Below are 21523 nucleotides of genomic sequence, written 5' to 3' on the forward strand. Positions count from 1 at the left end.
ATTACCCCTTGTTTGTCCATATCCTTGATAATCTCTTCGGCTTCATCTCTTTTCGCAAATGGAAGTCGTCTAGGCCGTTGTCTGATTGGCTGAGCGTCTCCGGTATTTATTTTATGCATTACTATGCTTGTTTTGCCCTTATCCTTCTTATCAATAGCAAAAACATCTTGATACTCTATCAGCATAGACGTCACTTTTTCCGTTCGTTCATGATCAAGATCTTGGCATCTTTCAATGATCATCTCAACAAGCTCCTTTGGATACTTCGCCTTCGATGATTTCTCATTGGTATTCACAGAGCAAATTGAAGCCACGGGAACACACTGCCCGATCAAAGCTCCTCTACTTAACTTGATAGCAGTTTCCCTTAAATTCATAACTCTTACAGGGATCGCATCTCGAACTTTTACCAAAGTTTTCGCCGTTAGGAACTCGACATTATCCACATCTTCGACCATCCTTAAACTTCCCTCTCGGCAGTGTCCATCAAGCATGGTCATCAGAATTTTCTCACTATTACCGGGTATGGTTACGTCGCATGTAGTAAGTAAGCGGATGACATCTTCTTTGTCGTCGTGAAAGGGCAACTCTTCACCATTGATCTTGAGAACTCCATTTTGAACATCCAATATTGCCCCCACTTTCCTTAGTACGTCCATCCCCAATATGAATTCGTCGGAGATCTCGGCAATTAATACTTGATGTTCAACTGTGGTCTGGCCAATGGATACTGACATATTAGCCTCGCCATATGTATTAATTAGCTCACCAGTCGCTGTTCTAAGCTTTACTGTTGCAGGTGATAATTTATTGTGGTCTCGTACTACATCTGGACGTGCGATAGTTCTCGTTGCACCCGTATCCACCAAAAATGATCTACATCTATTATTGATACGACCTTCGATGTATAAGTTGTGGATTCCACCGGAGGACGTAAGGTTGACAGTTACTATGGGGGCTCTAGTTCTCGAGGTCGGCAGTTGCCCCTTGGTGTCGACCCGCTCTAGTTTTCCGACGGCTGTACGATCTTCTTACAATTACGACGAATGTGGCCTACGTCTCCACAATTCCAACATCTAGGCTCGCGTCTCTTTGGCATCTGATTACTTAATACTCTCCGTATCATTTCCTCCAGACGTTCATCGTTGTGTTCGTCACTTTCTTCAATGGTTCTTACTCTATGGCCTCGTGAAGTTTGACTAGCCGTTTCGTGTTCCAATGCAATAGCAAGTGCTTCATCTAAAACTTTCGGCCTTGCTAGTCGTAAAGCTTTCTGTAGTTCACTATCTTTCAGCCCATTGACGAAGGTGTCTACTGCAATTTCTTCTAAAACGCTGTCTGGCACCTCTGGATAAGCCAACCGCACCACACGAGCCACATCTGCTTCAAATTCTTGCAGATTCTCACTTGCTCGTTGACTTCTACTTCGCAGTTGTGCTTTGTATACTTGTTGTAGATGGGCATCTCCATAGCGTTTTTCTAGACGAGTGAACAAGGTCTGGTAACAATTTTCTTGACCCTTAGGAATTGATCTTAATATATCTGCAGCATCACCTCGCAAAGCAGCAGTCAAGGAAACAGCCTTTTCCTGTTCGGTCCAATGATTGGCGGTCGCAATAGCTTCAAATTGTCTAAGATATATGGACCAAGAGGACTTTCCATCGAATGGTGGTAATTTGAATCTCATATTATGCGACGTTTCGTCTCTCGGTAGTTCATCTTTCACTACCGGATCTAACGCTGCTGCATTAACTGATGGTTGTACTTTTGTATCGGTTATCATGCTCTCTAGTTGTTTGATCTTTTCTTCTACGGTCTCTACACTTTTCTGCATCTTATCGAATGTTCTAGAAACTTCTTCAAATTTCTCGTCATTCTGTCTACAAACGTCTTTAATTACTTGAGAAACACTTTCAAATTTCTCGTCGCTTTTTCTACTAACTTCTTCAAGTTTCTCGTTGTTCTTTATAGAAGTTTCATCGATCTTTTGAGAAATGGTTTCGAATTTCGATAAGATCGCTTGTTCTGCTGATTGGAAGTGGAACGTCTTTGGGTCATCTCCATTCTTCTTGAGGACTTCCTCGAGTCGTGATTGTAGGACTATCTTGAGCCCACTGCTGTCCACGTCCCGTTCCTCTAGCTGTTCACGGAGCTGTTTTACTGTAAGTTCTTGTAGCAACATCTTTGGTCGGCACACACGTACTTTCCAAAAGTCTTTTAAAAGTCTTTCCGAATACCGAACAATCAACGCACTTTAACTATTCCCGACGAATAGAGTCCAAAAGTCTTTTAAAGTCTTTCCGAATACCGAACAATTAACGCACTCCGGTTATTCCCGACGAATAAAGTTCAAAAGTCTTTTAAAGTCTTTCCGAATACCGAACAATTAACGCACTCCGGTTATTCCCGACGAATAAAGTTCAAAAGTCTTTTAAAGTCTCTCTGTAATTCACTTATTTATATCGCACTAAGTTAACCGAACACCGACACCAACTGTAGCGTGATTAGTGTAATTACTTCTAATTACAATAAAACTAGCGGTTCGTAATTTATATACGACTTTATTTATATAAGTTACAGACGAATTTATCTTATATACTAAACTTATTCACAAAATATGCCCGTATTTATACCCAGTTGTTATTCTGGAACAATCGACTCCCATCTCGAGCTATCGGCTTGTTCCGCCTACGTGACGTACCTTCCAGAATTCTCCGGCGAGGCCTAGCACATCCGATTACGTCATTCTCGAGGTGTTTACTGTTATACGGGGATCGGCCAAGATTTCTCTTCCGCTACAATATTATACAGTCTGATTGACTTGAAGAAAGCATTTGACAGAGTAAGACTTAAAGATGTACTCCATCTTCTGTATAATAGAGAAGCTCCCCTAGATATCATAAAAACTATTTAAAACATCTACCAAAACAACAAAATGGAAGTCAGAATAGATGGGGAACTTACAGAACCTATAATAGACATAGGCAGCGGAATAAGACTCATTGAGCCCTATGCTCTTCAGTTTAGTCATGGATGAAATCATCAAAAGCGTCAACAAAAGAAGAGGGTACAGAATGAGAAACAAAGAAGTAAAAATACTTTCTTACGGAGACGACCGACGCAATACTGATAGCCCAAGATGAAGATAGTCTGCAAAAATTAGTCCACAGTTTTAACATAATAGCAAAAGCATTCAATATGACAATTTCATCTCAGAAAACTAAAACAATAGTAATCAGTAAAGAACCAATCAGATGTAAAATAGAAATCGATGGCATCATTATTGAACAATTAATGGAACTAACTTGGAATTACACCATTTAGCTACGAAGACCTGGACAAAGAAGTGAGAAATCAAGTACAAAAAGCAAATAGACTGACAGGATGCATTAATAACACTATACTAACATCACAATAAAGATGCACTTGAAATAAACAAAGCAAGACACGTTGAATGCTACGAGGAGCACTCCCGAGTCATGATTTACAATGTATAAACTTGTAAATCATGATGTGGGATTTACAATGTATATACATTGTAAATGATGATTTGGGAGTGCTCCTCGTAACATTCAACGTGTCTTGGTTTGTTTATTACTAGTGCATCTTTATTGTGATTGTAGTATACTTATATGGCGAAACCGATATATTAACACTTAATAAAGTCAATCATTTATAAAGCCAGTTTAAGACCAATAAAGACAAATGCGTCAGAAACAAGACCCGATACAAAGATTACTAGAAACGGCAGAAATGAGAGTACTGGAAATCGAAGTTGAGAGATCGAAAGAGGAGTGAAGACATTAGAAGAAAATGTTACATACAGTGTATAACCGAATGGACACTAAATAGAAAAAAGAATGAAATGACCACATAAACAGAATGGGTGAGACAGCTGTGGTCAAAATAGCAAGATATAAATCACCAATTGGTAGAAGAAGTATTGGCCGATGGAGATGGAGTGACAACCTTCCATAGAGGTATCAATCCGCCAATGAAAAAGCAGAATTGCTTATAAAGAGGAGGAAGAAGAAGAAGATTAGACATTTTAAAGTAGATTACTTTAAAATGATATTGTCAATATTTATGAGTTGTGTTCGACGGGACGACTTTGGTGGTAGTTTAAATCATCACGATTCTAAATCAATATGGTTCTAAAAATATTTACATGTGATTATGTGATATTTACATATTTTTATACTAACTGGTATAGAAAGAAATTTAATTTAGTAGTTAATCTAAATTAAAAAACTTATTTTTAGCATCCTTATCCCACAGATCAAGAAAAACAAAGATTAATGCAGGAAACAAACCTCTCCTTACTTCAAGTAGAAAACTGGTTTATAAACGCTAGGAGGAGGATTTTACAGGATCTCACCAGACTGAAAAGGAGAGGCTTTAGTGCAGGTACTGAATATTTTTGTAATACCTAACCTACATATTTTATATTACTTTTTTTAATATGAATAAAAATAACTTTAACAGTAGTACATGTTATAAGCCCACTAGAAAAAAAATATAGGCGAAAATCTGAAAAACGTCACCTTTTTCATTCCTTTTCATGTTTTATAAGTTTTTTCATATACATCTTTCAGGATAATTTTTATTATAGGTTATTATTATCTTCTTCTATAAAGGTTTCTTGCATATTTCCTATTTTTTGTATCCGTGTCCCGTTAAGGATAACCTGGCGTATGTTGGATTTAGAGTGGAAGGGCCCATCCGCAAGCAGTCCCCCCCAGAGGAGTCGTGCTCACAGATACACCCATAGCTATCTGTCTATCAATTAAAGTCCACTCCTCATCTGGGCTACTCATGCTGTAGATCATCTCCAGACCGGTGCATCATCTGATTAGCACATTTGCTCTCTATCTCTTATATTTTCTGCAGATCTCTTTCTGATATCTCCTTCTTTATGACAATTCGAGTTACTGCGTCCATTATTGCTTTGTATTTAGTCTTTCCCCTCATTGCTATCTGCATTATGGTATTTGCACTTACACTTACCATACCTTCCTTCCTGTGTAATTTGTTTCTCTCGTCGTCGAATATTCTGCACTGAAATACACAGTGCTCGGACGTATCAGCCACTCCACAGTCTGTGCAGTTTCCATCTGAAACCTTCCCTATCCTTTCCAGGCAGGCCCACCGCACTTCTTCCATTCTGCGACATTCAACACTCTCGTCCAGGTCGTCCCTACGAAAGATCGTCGTGCACAGACTTCATAACGAGAGACTCCTAAGACTGGTATGAGAGGAGATTCCTACAGGCAAAAGTCCACTCGGACGTCCCAGAATGTGATGGAGAGATAACATCCAAGCTGATCTCCGGAAAATGGACGTTCCATTTGACCCTTGGTTGATGGAAGACCGAACAAATTGGAAAAAAGTTTTACATTCAGCCAAGGCCCGCCCAGGGTTGTAGCGCTACGTGATGATGATGAAGATCCTTTTTCCGTCCAGGAAAAAAAAAACTATATGGTCTCTGGCTCTCGTACCTTTGAGGATCATAACTTCAGTTTTCTCACGAGGTCGCTGCTTTCTATCCACGTCTTCACTTTGTTGATGGCTCGGTTCCCTGTATGCACGACTGACCAGTGTTGTGTTCCACCAGCATCACCAGCTCATAGTCTTCATGGAGTTACCCCTCGCAATGTTGCTGTATGTATCTGTGAAGTAGTCTCTGACCAAGTTCGCAGATAGGGAAATATTTTCAGTAATCTGTGGATAATTTTCCAGCTAGCAATGTTAAAAGCATTATTTATATCGCGGAACAATCCACCATCCATCTGCTCCTACGTATAGATCTCTTGTTCTTGATCCACCTTTCTACATTATCTCCTTCTCCAGCCTTGCCTTCATAAGAGAAATATTCGGGATACGTATGAGATTTGTCGTTTACAGGTCTGCTTAAATCTTAGTCATAAACAAGCAAACATATCTGGCAGAGACTGCTCAGCACCAAATTAATTTCTGTAAACGATGCACAAACACTTTGTCTACGTCTACACCCTTTATTAGGTTTGCGTAATTATTTCTCTGTATCAATACTTAAAAACTTGTTTATTCGTCACAGAACCTAAAAACTGATCGAACTCGTTGAATTTTAGACCGAAACTTTAAAATCATTTGAAAATGTTGCTTTGATCAATATGTAAACAACTAAAAGAACAATATCAAGAATTTTTAAATATGTTTTTTCTACTTAATATTATTTTTTTATATTAAACGATGCCGATGTAAAGAACAGATAAAATTTAATTTGTAGATTTTGTTATTGCAGAAGACATGTATGCCTCACCTGTAGGTCTAGAAATGGATTACGAAGAGTTGGTGGTCAGCCATATAACAGAGAAACCTCAGTCAACAAGCGGTCCAAGTCCCGTTGAGGAAGTCAACTTACCACCACCTTCCGAAAACCTAATCAAGGAGGAACTACAGGAGGAAGACATTGAAGAGGACGAAATAGATCTGTCAAAAGTTAAATGCGAAGTTCTTGAAAACCGGTAACTCTTAAGGAGAGTTTGTGAGGAGGTAAAAGAAGCTGATGACTGATATTTTTATATTGATGGGAAAAAACTGTGTTATTTGTTGGCGATGTGTATCTATTTTCTTCTAGTGTTCTAATCTTGGGCTCTAATATGCAGGCGATCAAATTATACCTCGGAGTTGTGAGAAGAGATTCAAAATTGCAAATTTGAATATTATTTTTTCTAATTGAAAAGTTCAAAATAAAGCACTAGGAGTTCATTGATGTGAACTGTTGCTGCGAATATATATTTTTTATATTATAGCGAATAAAGTATTTACTTTTCGTGTTCTCTTAAGTCTCAGTAAAATTCTGGCTCACTCCAGGACTCTTTTCTTGCTTTAGGTCTTCATGGGTACAGGTTTGCTATATAGTGCAGTCACTGAAGGTGGATATGAGCTATTACCTCCGATTTCGTTGAACCTTCATCGATTTGCATAAAAATTGGTGAGTGGGTAGAGGATATCTCAAGGAACAAAGGTGACATGGTGCCAACCCTTGCGCTTTAACCCTGGGGGCAGAGGCCACCTCTTCTCGGGGTGAAAATTATTTTATTAAAATTAACCCATAATTCGATAGAGGAACAAATTTTAAGCAAAATTTGTTATATAAATTTATTAAAATAAATTAAAACTTTTTGAGTTATTAAAGATTAAAGATTTAATTTTTCGTGAGAAAAATGCATGTTTTTAATGGATTTTTCATAATTAACTCAAAAACTATTAAGTTTTTTTAAAAAAGTTATTATTACCAAAATTGAAACTAATAAAAAATGAAATAAACTCCTTACTAGAAAAATCTTTTAATGTTAATTAAAAGTGAGTTTATAGGTAATTGAATGTATATTTTTTTTGTGAGTACCCAAATCTAAGTATTCAAGCTTAAATAACGAGAAAATGATGCATTTTATAACATAAACTTATTTAACATTTGTCAAAGTACTTAGAAATATCTATCAAATGAGCCCCGGAACAAGTTGATAGTATTAAAATTTATTCTCCAAAAATTTTTCAAAATTTATATTTTAAAGTTTTTTCCAAAAAATGTTATGTTTTTTTTAATAACTCCGTTAATTTTTACGATATCAGGTTTAGCTAAAAACGATTTGAAAGTTAATTACAAGGGCTATGAAACCGGGTTGAATTTAATCTTTTAAACATCTTATTTTTTTTAATGAAGGTTAAATGGCCCCGGTTACATGGTTCTCGCAGCAAAATTTAAGCTTTAAACGTTTCTATCTCGGTTATTTTTTACCCTACAGAAGTAGTAAAAAGGTAAAATATTTGACACAGAAAAAACTAAAATTTGGTTGTATATAATTTTTTACGTATATTCAGTATTTTTGGAGTTATTATCAAAAGAAAATGAAAATTACGATAATTTTAAAAATTCCGATTTTTTTGAATTATATCTTTTTTTCAAAAATATGAATTCTAAACAGGTCAAAATTGTTTAAATCATTACTTGGGCTAATATAAAGAAATTATTGTAAGGATTGCTATACATTTTAATTTTTGTGGAAATGACGTATGCTTAATTTTTCACTTTTTCCTAAAAAATTCGAAAGGGTTATATTATTTTTATCATAACTTGGTTAATGTCGATGCTATTAATTTCTTCTTTAGCTCATTTGATAGATATTTAGAAGTATGTACTTTAATAAGTGCTTAGCAGGTATATTTTATAAAATGCATGGTTTTCCCGTTATTTAAGCTTGAATACGTAGATTTGAGTACTCATCGAAAAAAAAATATACATAAAATTACCCATAACTCACTTTGAGTTAACATAAGATTAGTTATTTAAGTAATGAGTGTATTCAATCATTTATTATCTTCAATTAATTATAACTTTTTTGCAAAAGCTTATAGTTTTTGAGTTATACGTGAAAACAGCTTTAAAACATGCATTTTTTTTAAAATCAAATTTTTTATCTTTAATAACTCAAAAAGTATTGATTTATATTAATAAGTTTATATAACGAATTTTGCTTAGAATTTATCCCTCTATCGATTTATGGTATTATTTTTAATAAAATAATTTTCACCCCCGAGAAGGGGTGGCATCCACCCCCAGGGTAAAAGCGCAAGTTGGCATCATGCCACCTTTATTCCTTGACGTATCCGCTAACCACTCACCAATTTTCATGAAAATCGATTGAGGTTCAACGAAATCGGAGGTGAAAACCTTCAATGACTGCACTAATACTGTTTAGAGGTTTCCACATAGACAAAGGTAAGTTTCATCCGGTAGATAGTTCCTCCTTACATTGTGTAGAGGTTGTGCCGGCTGCAAAGTTCTCTCTTCCGTTCGTTTGTTGAGGTCTCCAGCTATTTTGTGTGACGTGGGAAGCCGCGACGTGACTCCAGTCGGGTGGGTTGGGTTGTTCAGCGTCATCATGCAAGGGGTGACGGTGGTATTTGGTTTGCTTGCCATTCTCATGGAGTATATTTTAAGGACTGGCGTAGGTGACATGTGGATGAGCACTCTAAGTAGTATGTGTCAGTTTCTTCAGGATATTGTTTTGTGACATACAATAAACTCAAATGGATAAAAAGTTGGACACTATTTCGTACAGATTAACCCAATAGGATGTTCTGTTCTTAAATGAAAATTAAACGAAGAAACCCAGATTTAAATACGTCCAGAATGCTACTGGTTTTCAGGTGTTTTGAAGAACCTTTTATGTTCTTTACTCTCTTTGCATCTCACTTATATGCTCTCACTGTATCTAGTGATCTTGAACTTTTTTCCCTTCTCCGAAAATGATGTACCTTGTCCAGCGATGGCTGTGTCGTCTGCGTATATGAATTGTTTTGTTTAATGATATTATGGCTGGTCGGTTGTGTATACGTTAATAGCAAGGGAGCCAGCACACTTCGTTGGCCCAAGCTGTTCTTCTGGGTTTTCCAGCGGCTCTTTTGACTTTGGAGTGTTACATAAATCTGACCGTTTTGCAGTATATGTACATTGTATAAAGTTGTTTCATTTGATGTCTTTTGATACTCTGTACGTGTACAGAGGAGACCAATTTTTTATGGTTTACTGTGTCACACTGCGGAAAGGTCCATGGACACCACCCCCCGATATCTGCTTTCTTTTAAAGTCGTCTTCAATATGTTGGGACCCATTGAGGATCTGGCCACAGCATGATCGGCCAGGACGGAAACCACCTTACTCCCAGAGCAGAGTTTCGTCTATGCTTGCCTGTATGCGATGTAGACCATACGTTCCATGCTTTTGAAAAGATGGCATAACATTGAGATCGAGCGATAACTTTTAGCTTTCGATGGATTCTTTCCAGGTTTGAGAGTTTGAGTAGAGCGCCGATATGAAATTTCCTCTACAGTTTTGGGATCTTTGTGGAGTAACACGCAACTTTTGATCAAGTCCAGTATCCATTGATTTGTTACTGGGCCGAATTGTTTGATTTGTTCAGAATTTTTGGATTTTGATTTTCTGTGGCCTTGTGCTGGGTTTTACATAATGATACCAGTTGGTGTGCAACCTGGTTAGCAGTCACATTGCCTGTTTGAGTTGTTGCATATTTTAAATAGACATCACAAATAAAATCGGAAACAGATTAAATTGAATCCATGCAAGACGAAGAAAATATTTTTGTGTACTTTTAGGTGTTTAAAATTTGTTTTTCGTTTTGGCGATTAAGTTGATTTTATGATGCATTCAGGTAGACTTCAAAGACACGAAAACACTCAAAGGAGAAAGTGTATGGATAGTGAACCTGTCCACAAGTCTGCGATTGCAATAGTCAAAACTTTTGGCCTAGCGTTCTATTCATCCTTTGCATCATATTTGATTCCCAGTAAGTTTCGATTAAAACATTTAGAAGATATTCTATAACACAGTTATTCCTTTTTTCTATACATGAAACACATTGAAGGTGTTTTTAGACAAAGTTGCAATTACCCGATTTCTACAATTGCCTAAAATGATTTATTATTAAGTAAAAAGTAGCATTAAGCTAAACGCCACTTTTTTTTAGAGTGTATATGAATTTAATCTTTTTTTATAAACAGATTGGTACAGATACTAATTATTGGTAGTTGTGGTGGTTTCAGGTGTTAATAATTTCATTGTGATACACAAAGAACAGAAAATATTTTGATGGTTGTTATATATTATTCAGTATATTTTTGTTACATTTTCACTAAGAACGACATTGAAGCCTAGCTTTTTTAAATATTTAAAATATTAACTATATATTGTCATGGTACATTTTTCATGTACCTACATGTTACATGTAGAAATATATGGTAACTGTAAAACTCTCCATTTAAATGAATAATGAACCTATAAAATCTGTCAAAAAATGTTACGATCAAATAAATAATTCTTGTTAGGTCATCTGGAAAATAGGAAAATCTGAACGAAAGTGTGATATAGTAATTGCTATCTAGGAAGAACCAACGGCGCATACTTATTCCATTTCCGACTTCTGTCGAGAAGCCATTGATAAGTGATATTCTTAACGAAGTGTCGAGGCGAAATTGGTGTCAACAACTTTCGGACACGAAAATGCTAATCCGCGTTACTTCTTCCTGTTGGCATGTATTGTATTTCCGTTCTAAGTAAATGTGTCGATTAAGAAGCTGGTTTCTATTTGTTATTTTTTATATTATTGGTTAAAGTTTTCGTAAAAAAATATTTAACTGTTCTTTGTAAAGCAAGAAATGATAAAATGTGCTTCATTTAGAGTTTTCTGAAATTAACAATCCAGATAAAATAACTAGTTACTTCTTATTGTCATAATTTAAAACGACAGTTATCTTCTTGCAATATGTAAAATAGTGGTAGCATAAACTTTGTTGTTGGTATCATGTGACGTCACTTGCTACGACGCGGATGTCGTGCATCGGGATTTATACTGTACCAACTGTATGTAGCTACACCAAAGGTTTTTAGACTGAAACTGTATTCCTTGGTAATATCCTTATGTCGAGAATCGACATTTTTTATTAAATATATTTAATGGGAATAAACCGCAATTTTAATTAAAAATACTTTACATTTTGTGTTTCGACCTCCGCTTCAGAAATCGTACTCAAAATTTCCGAAGTGGAAATCGGAACGTCAAATATATTCAGTATTTCTAATATTGTGGTTTATTCACATTAAAATATAGTAGTCAATATAAAAAATTCACAAGAAAATACTTTCTGAATCAGATTTTTTATTAAAACGACTCTAAATGTTGTACCCATTTTCAAATATACAGTACTAAAATTTTTCTGTCTGCCATGAGAGATCACAGAAGTATTGCAAATTTCATTGAATCATTGAGTCATCGGATAATGATCGAGATTCTGGTAAACCAAAATAAAAAAATATTCTTTTAAAATAATAAGAAATAGGTAGCCAAATTTATCCTTCAGATTCAATTTAATTCAATGTCTTCGTTACAATTCACCTTCCTCTTTAACACATTCGCTGCCACTGACGCCAAAAGACGTTTTGTGCTACTTGAGTCAGGTGCCGCTGACGCCTTTTGGCGTTCATAACTTGTGGAATTAAATAGGGTTCTTTTCGTATTGGTTCCATACGAAAGTGACTGAATATTAGTGGCAACGAATGTGTTAAGTGCCCAATCGGAGGTTGGATATCATCATCACTATCTTTAGTCTAACTACTGCTGCTTCAATAGCACATCTCCCAAATGTATGTTTGTTTGTATCTTTTTTTCTTTGAGAATTCACACAATTCATACAATTCACTTTTCGAAGTATCAAAAAGTAAAACGTACAAACCGTTCAATAAAGACAGCTGTACCTCGAATGTAATCGAGCAACTGAAAAAATAACGACTTTGGCTGAATCACGATACAGAATGCTGCCAACTGCACTGCGATCTGTTATTAACGTTGCCACCTATTTCGAAAATCTTGAATTTTAATGATAAATTCTGTAATTTCAGTGTACTCTGAAAACAGTGTTTCTAACTCTCTCTATCAATTCGACAAACAGAAAAATTTAAACACAGTAACTGCTACAAGTTTGTGATTTCATCTAGAACATACAACTAGAAGTATGTACGTTCTAACCTAAGTAGTTATTTCACTATGTTTTATATAGTGACTTAAAAAGTAATATAAACTTCATATTTGAATGTATATACGTTGTAGTTTAATTTTTGTACATATTAACTGTTTGTTAAATATATTTCTGGATCATTTCACTACCGAGTGTCAAATTCCGGACATGGTCAATTCAAATAAAAATTTATTTTTATTTTCCACATTACATTTAAATGTAGAATAATATACAGTGCTTTCAGTATTTATTTATATAATTATTTTTATACACAGATTGTTAATATATTTTTGTTTTACCCCTTTATTTTCCAAAACAAAAAAACGCTTCATATTTTTAGATTATATATTATTTTTATGTTTTTAATCGATTTATACCCGATCGATTTATAGGAGAGTTCTCTAACTGTTCACAAAAGTAATTTTATCTACTCTATCTCATATTATTCATACGTTTTTAGTTTGTGAAAACTGTCATTATAGGTAGCAGTGCGTGAAGGATTTAAAGTGTGCGTGAGGTAACAATGTATTTTAAATGGGGTTTACTTTTTCGCACACTTTCATAACGAGCGATCCACAATTATTGGGATTATAGCTAGCCGTGCAAAAAATTACTTACCTATGTCTTGTTTTAATCTGAATTTATATCATTGGTTTATCAATTAATTTTGATTAACATTATAAAACATAAAAATTCAGTCAAAACCTTTAACACAGAACTTTAATCAAAAATAAAAAGATTTAACAAAACAATAATAAATAAAATAAAACAATATGCTGTATATTTATGTCCACCACCAACATCTCTACATAACCTAACTGTTCTTAAGTTGACGTACACTGCAAATGTGAGGTAAACTGAAAAGTATATCTGAATTAAGAATAGACATGCACTGTATAGCTATCTCTGTCGTTATAATCAAATATCCTTAATTCGCGTTGTCATGGTGATGACATTTGAGCAATAAATTACAACAAAAGTTTTGACAGTTTTGTGGTTTGAAAGAAGTTAGAATTTTTAAATGTCAAAGTTCTATAAATTGTAGAATAGAAATGAATCCCAGTGACGAAGAGTTACAGTTTTTTTATTTGTTTATCGTAGATAAAATATTGTATGAAACTGTGCGTGAAGTACTTTTTGCGAATTTACGCGATGTATAGCACTCGCTCCGCTGTCGCTCGTGCTCTAAATATCGCGTGCGTTCTCAAAAAGCATACTTCACGAACTGTTTCATAAATAACTATTGTTCCTAATTCTACATTGTATATAAGTGATTTTGAAATATTTTTGCAGTTTTTTTTAATTGTAATGTTTCATATAAAAAAATCACGTGATCAATAATAGCGACTATGGCGAATAAAAATGTAGTGTATCGTAAACAGTATATTTGTAATGCAAAAAAATAATGCATTATTTTATAACCATTTCTTGGTACGTATCTACAATGTAATCATAATATCATTGACGGAAAATCGTGATGTTATCAAAGAATGAACTAAAAAATATTCTTTTTATTTCTTATTTATTTAATTTTATGACTAGGACAAAAGTAGACATTTGAACTTTCTTACGTTATAGTCTGTGGCAAATAGACTTTGTCTGATGCCAAACACACACACACTTTGTTATTTATTTTTTCAAAGTTTATTTCTTTATAGATACGAAATAATGTTGATGTTAACCAATTCTTGATGTTTTTGGATCTTTATAAGTAATACATACTCTTTTATTTAGACGTAACGGGTATTATTATTGTTGCATATTTCCTTTTTACCTACAGTATCTCCCAAAAGGCTCGGCGACCGGTTTGAAGTTGTAAATTCATTCTTGTATCTGGTATCATTGCTCACAAATACAGGGACGCTCCAGGAGGAGATAAAACATACATAGACATGGTCTATCCAAGATCGCTATTGATATCAGCACGTTTATTTGTAGGCGCCATTTTGAATTATATTTGATAGTTCCACACCTTATTGGAGGAATCAATTTATTTATTCACTAATATTCGTTTCTATTATTTTTTTATTTATGTTATTTTATTTTCGCATTTGGTGTTAACGTTTTAAACGAATTTATTAATAAAGTCAATATAAAGAATATAATCTGAAGGATATTTGATACACTTCAAAACTTATACCTCATATATAAATAAAGAGAACTAAAAATATGAAGCTAGTCCTTCTATATGTACTAAAATTCTACGCAGCTATAACCGTACGAATACATTATCTGTAATGTTAATATATGCTAATCAGTTAGGCATACGAGCACGAAAAATTGATTTTTAATATTGTTAGTTTTCTAGTAGGTACTACCAAACTAAATAAAAAGTTGTTGTCTACCTATTGGAAGGTCTCTTCGTTTCATTTCTAGATAATGACAGAGCTATACAAGCGTTTTTAAAAACCCAATGATTCTAGATTGACCCAACTCAGAAAAGACTAGGCATTCATTCACAGCGGGAACTATATATCAGTCTAAAGTCTAGCATGTGCTGACGACGTGTTTATATATCTAGGGACATCAGTTAACCCCAATAATAACACATCAGGGGAAATAAAAAGGCGCATTTTAATTACAAAGAGGGGGTATCATGGTCTATCAACGTACTTAGTTAACAAACATCTGTCTCAAAAATCACGTATAAGACTAGAACACTGATAGTCCCCGTTCTCACATATGAATCAGAGGCATGGACCCAAAACAAAACAGGCAAATCCTCCCTATCGATTTTTAAAAGAAATTGCAAGACATTAGGAGCGGTCTGTGAGAACGGAATATGGAGGTGTAGACTTAACTTTGAACTTCAGAATATTTACAAGCATAAGTTTGGTGGAAAATATATTACCATTACAATCAAGCGAAACCGTATGCAGCGGGCAGGACATATGTAGCCCGGGCCACGGAATCGAACATAATAAATATAACAACCGGTGGGAATGCTTGAGAAAGTGAAAGCCCTTAAAGGGCTGTAGCAGCATGATGGTGGTGATTCATTCCCAGCGCAATGTTTGTTATTGCTGAGTATTAGTTCGTGTTTTTCTAGACTTTCTGTCCTAATAGAGATATTTAAAATAATAATATAAAATGCTAATATGGCTAATAATATCTATTCCGCTTTTCCCTATTTTATAAAAAGTATCATATTTTTTTAAATAATTTCCTTTTGATTTATATTGATTTTCTCATATCCTTTGAAAGGTGACTCTACATTTTGTTCCCAACCATGATATAGAAGAATGGCAAACGTTAACTGTGCTAGCTTATTAGAGGCGTGAAATATTATGTCACATTTTAACGTTTTTTTTTACTTTTTTATCTCTAATCACAAACGGGCATTTTATGCATAGTTTCTGATCAGGTTTCAATTTAACACACCTTTTGATAATTGAACGATCTAGTTATCATATTAAGAGACCAAGTTGAAAATTCTTCGTCTTGTGTATAGTGTCATTATTACAATATTACAAGCAAAAAAACAAAATAAAATAAAAACTACTCAGAAAAAGTTTAGCTAGAAATGTAAATGTATATACAGCGTGTCCAATTAAGTCGGCATCATATGGGAAACTTTTTTATTCTTAGTTTTATGAAAAAAGTTATTCTTTACAAAAAGTTGTGCAAGGTCTAAAACTTAAAATACAACCATCAGTTATCAATTTTTTTAAGCCTGTCGCAAATAGTGTGATGTTATTGCCTCTTTGGTTCTAATTAATTAGGAAGAATAAATACGTCTTACTATACATTGTACTTTATTCACTGGTACGACCAACATGTAAATAATAACATTAATGATTCATAACGCCTCGCCTTACTACATACTAAGTTGATAATTATTTGTCTCTCCACATACTGATTGCTCAGCGTGTTTTTATACCTATCTAAATCATAACAGATATACAGTTAAGTCCGCGAATCTTTACCCGTGCGTCATCATTTAAAGCATACGAAATAAGTCGATGATAGGTCGGAAATTGAAATTTACTAAACGTAACATCAAGTCACTTACTGTCACTTGCTGTTGCGTTTAGTAAATTTCAATTTCCGACTTATCATCGACTTATTTCGTATGCTTTAAATGATGACGCACGGGTAAAGATTCGCGGACTCAACTGTAGTTCAAGTTCACGCATATTAAACATTTGATACAAAACTATAAACTATTGTTTTTATGTCTGTTCAATACCCTAAAGGTTAATAACATCATATTGAAATTATGATTTATACAGAGAATTCATATTATACTACAAGCCGTATACGAGGTATGTTAAAAAATATGAATTTTAGTCAAGAGTAAAGTAGCTTTATTTTTCACAATATTGAAAATTGTTATAATGAAAAGTTGTTTGAAATTAAGAACTATATTTTAATATGCAATTTCATCCTTCTAATTGAAAAAGAAATATTTGTTTTTTAATTATGGATAACCAACATTATTTTCAGTTATTTCAATTATTATTATTAATTTTACGAAAATAGTAATTCTGTATAAAATGTTCTGCATGGTCTAAAACCTAAAATAAAACCATGTTATATCAAATGTCAATTTTATACGCGGTATATAAAAAAAATATGAATTCGCTTAAGAGTACTTAAATAAAATACCGTTATTTTTCACAATATTGAAAATTGTGATTATGTAAAGTTGTATAGAACTAAAAATCATGTTCCAATATGTAATTACATCCTTCTTATTGAAATATTCTGAACTATAAAGGTACTTTATTCTTGATCGAAATTCATCTTAATTGACATACCTCGTATAAAATTGATCAAACTTGATATTAGATGGTTGTATTCAAGGCTTTTGACCATGCAGAACTTTTTACAAGGTATATATTTTTTCGTAAAATTAATAATAAAAGAGTTATCATAATTATTTAAATAACGGAAAATAATGTTGGTTATCCATAAAAAAATTCTAATTTTTTTTTCAATTAGAAGGATGAAATTGCATATTAAAATATAGTTCTTAATTCCAAACAAATTTTCATTACAATAATTTTCAATATTGTGAAAAATAAAGCTACTTTACTCTTGAGTAACATTCATATTTTTTATAACAATAACAATAACTGAGGGTTGTGCATGGTCTAAGTTTTAGACCATGCACAACTTTTTATAAAGAATAACTTTTTTTCATAAAACTAAGAATGAAAGTTTCCCATATGATGCCGACTTAATTGGACACGCTGTATATAAAACAACAAAGACAAGTATACTCGATATACTTTTGCAAGACATATATCGCATATTATATTTTTCCTGTACTGCGTGCTTATTTGATTAGTATATATTCCTTAAAGGACATAGTTATTGTTCCTGCTTATGAATTCTTTGTAATATATTTAATATATGAGTATTTTTTTATTTAAAATAAAATTATGTTTTTACACATGAAATTGTCTGTTACTAATATTAGATTAATTGTAAATATACGATATTCCTTTTTTATTGTGTTTTATTATTTATTCTGTAGTTTTGGTGGCCTGGTAAAGAAGGTTGTGGTTTAATCTCAAATATTCATACTTCATGTACGAATAATAAACAATACAATATATTTAACGCCCTGTATAGTGTAGTAACGAAGTTTTGTTATTGCACGCTGACGTGTGTGTGGCCTGATTTTGTTTAATTTATTGTATGATTGCATTATCATTTCCGATCAAAGTATGAAATTCTCTGTTCTTTTGTATTAACAATAAATTGACGCGTGTAAGAGTTGACCCAGAAACTCGTTTTATAAAACATATTGCCCCTGAGAAAGAACATTCATTCTTGTTCATACTTATTCCGCTCAGATTCATTACTTCAGTCAACATGTAGCTTCACTATACGAGCAGTTATTAAACTAACTACGGGCTAAACAAAGCTGAGTATTTGTACGTACACACATAAGTCCATCCTGCTCCTGCAACGATTCAAGGCTCAGCTAGCTGATCCTTTTCATCCTGTTCCTTCGTTCTGTTTATATAAATTTTATTTTAATGCGGTTTTCCCTATCTTCTTACTTCACACGAGAAACGTTTAGCTCTGGCACTTGGCCATAAGACCTTTTTACCATACCTTGTTTTTTCCATTAAACTCCACTAAGGCCTGTGAGCTCAATGAATACCAACAGTTTTCTCATTAGTAGTTTTAATAACTCTTCGGGTTCAATCATCAGTTGACCAGTGAATTTCTGCCTCATATCACTTAGCACATTGCAGTGGCATAGGATGTTATGGCACTATCTTCTTTCACTACGAATTTTCTACATTCATCTTTCCAGCTGTTTTCTTAAACGACAATGCCATCACTATTTCGGTTACCATTTTAATGTCTTGTTTATTGAGTTTTATAAAATTGTCCAAGAGTTTTTTATCAATATTGTTTATTCTTAGTCTGGATTTACTTGTAAGTGGCTCTCTATGTCTGGATGATTCGTTTAAGGCCACTTTTGAATATCGTTTGTTACAGCATCTTTGGTAGTGATGACACACAATGATTATGGGCCTATAAAGGTCTCTCTCGAGCATTATTTTGCCCACGAACAAAATTTGTTAGCATATTTAATATTCTCGTTTTCGCCATACATCTCTTCAGCGTACTCAGATTAAAGACAGTTTATGGTCTTTTGCAAGAGTGTTTAGAGGTCGTTACAGTTCCTGACCAGTTTTAAGTTTTTTTTTGCACAGGCATTTGCCATTCAGCCAGTCACAACTTTTGAAGTTCTTCCTAAAGAAAAGAAAAGAAAGTAATTACATTTCACAATACCTATTGGATTATCAGTAAGGAATAAACATGGTTACTCGCTTCTCGTCTAGGGACCCATCAAGACATTAAATTAATACACAAACTAGACTGTGTCACGGAAAGTATGTTTTAAACAAATGGGTTAAAACAAAGGTTACTAGTTTAACTGTATTTACGATTTAAGGTTGCTTTTTGAAATAAATTCTGTTATATAGTCATATACGGTTTTATTATTTAATGACAAAAGGTAGCAAATGTTATAGGGCGGAAGGATTTTATCTTTGATTAAATTTTTTATTAAGTCATCAGTTTGTTGTATATATTTTGTACATTCAAAGAAAATATGGTTTAAATCTGCTTCTTTTTGACAATCTTCACATAAATTGGAACTTACAATTCTAAGTTTTGCCAGATAAACCGGATAACACGGGTGTCCAGATTTCATTCTGATAATAGATGTAATGTATCTACGTGGGACAGAGTAATTTTTAAACCAAAATTCACTCGGGATTGTGGGTTGTATAAGCGCATATTGTGAGTGGGAATGTTGACTATATTCATAATATTCTTGTTTCCACTGATTGTTTAGATCATTCTTGATTTTTTAAATACATCTGGAATACAGAGCTTATAATCTGTTTTCACACCAGAATCAATGGCTTTCTTAGCTAATATATCTACATGCTCATTTCAAGTCAGACAAATATGCAGGCTGACAAGGAAGATATATGCGCATATATATGCATATTATTTGTATCAAATATGCATGTATATGCATATGCATTTATTTATGTCAAATATGCATATATATATATATATATATATATATATATATATATATATATATATATGCATGTATTATTTGTGTCAAATATGCATGTATGTAACATAATATTTTAAGTATGAAAGTTGCTGTGGTACTATTTTATTTTTCACCAATTCTTTGAAAAGTATAAGTGGTTCGTAATAATCTTTAATTCAGCAAAAATTTCTACATAAAACATTGCAGCCTCTAATCAAGTTCTCATCTAGTAACAATAGGTTTTATTGGAAGAGGACGATTCGGCAAATGTTCTTTATACAACTGATATCTTGTAGGTGCCTTAAGAAATATTTTGTTCATATTTGAAATAAAATTATTAACAAAAGGAAATTTATTTCTAAATTCTTTTGCGACCCTATTTAACCCATGTGCTAGGCAAGTTGTATGTACTAAACTTGGATAAAAAATTTTCAAATTGTTTCCTCCTTTAACCAGGTAAGGTGCAGCATCTGAAAAAAAGAAAATTTTTTTATTGCGAACAGCTAAAGGAAGAAAACTTATTGCTAAACTGTCTTGCAAAAACCTTAAAACTGTTACCTAGTGCGTTGGTTTTATTCAATTGCTTGGAAGCAATTAAATGCGATTTTCCGTCGACCGTCCATTTATGATCAATTTTAACACCCTCAAAATCATTGATTAATGACCCCTATTAATGAATGATTTTCTATTAATGAACGATTTCATTATAGGCAACACAACATACATTGCTTGCATAAATTAATACGCTCTGTAATTGGCAGTGACCTGTGGTGTAGACAACCAAACATATACCTATTTATATTCCCACTAAAAAATTTAAAATCAAGTAGCCGATGTTAGTACTATCTGTCATTGTATGTCTCAAATTGTTGTTTATCGTTAAGTAAATACAAATTTAAACTAAGATATCTTTATTTCTGAAAAGTACGGTCGACAGAAAAGTTTTGTAACGAACTCGTGAATTAAAATGGCAATTAACAATCTCGAACAGTAACGCGCTCGCGCTGCTCACGCGTTAAAATATCTCCATTGTTAATCGCCCTTATTAATACACTTGTTGGTTAAATAACTATTAAAAGCTTGCTCATTTTTAAGAGATTCGATTAATGAATGTGTGATGTAACGTCCAGAAGAATCAATTGTTTCATCCACAGATACATAAAAATAATTGCCTCCTATATCTAATTTTATTTTACTCAGTACCGCTGAATATACCTACAGAATGGACCTCGTTTCTTCTTAAGCTTCTTTCACTTAGAATATTTCATTTGCAGTATTTTCCAAGAAACATTTGCAAATTTTCGTTTGATAATTTGGACAAAGATATATTTTAGCCTAACAATGATTCGAACAAATTATGTTTAAATGTCTCTTGCTCACTTGATTTCCAATTAGTTGATTTTAAGT

At 33.4% G+C, this 21523-nt stretch overlaps 1 protein-coding gene across 2 annotated transcripts in view; it reads left to right on the top strand.

Moving 5' to 3' along the window:
• Positions 1 to 18031, top strand: part of LOC114334080 (uncharacterized) — an 80361-nt gene extending 62330 nt beyond the window's left edge. Inside the window, exons 5-6 of one of the 2 annotated variants that reach the window (XM_028284095.2) lie at positions 4263 to 4407; positions 6269 to 18031. In XM_028284095.2, coding sequence (XP_028139896.1) covers positions 4263 to 4407; positions 6269 to 6510 — 387 coding nt within the window. In that variant the 3' untranslated portion in view covers positions 6511 to 18031. The remainder of the gene's footprint in view (positions 1 to 4262; positions 4408 to 6268) is intronic. The other variant, XM_028284096.2, reaches the window with a different exon arrangement.
• The last annotated feature ends 3492 nt before the right edge of the window (positions 18032 to 21523 follow it).

The sequence above is a fragment of the Diabrotica virgifera genome, chromosome 3 (genome assembly GCF_917563875.1).
Source record: "Diabrotica virgifera virgifera chromosome 3, PGI_DIABVI_V3a".
Taxonomy (NCBI): domain Eukaryota; kingdom Metazoa; phylum Arthropoda; class Insecta; order Coleoptera; family Chrysomelidae; genus Diabrotica; species Diabrotica virgifera.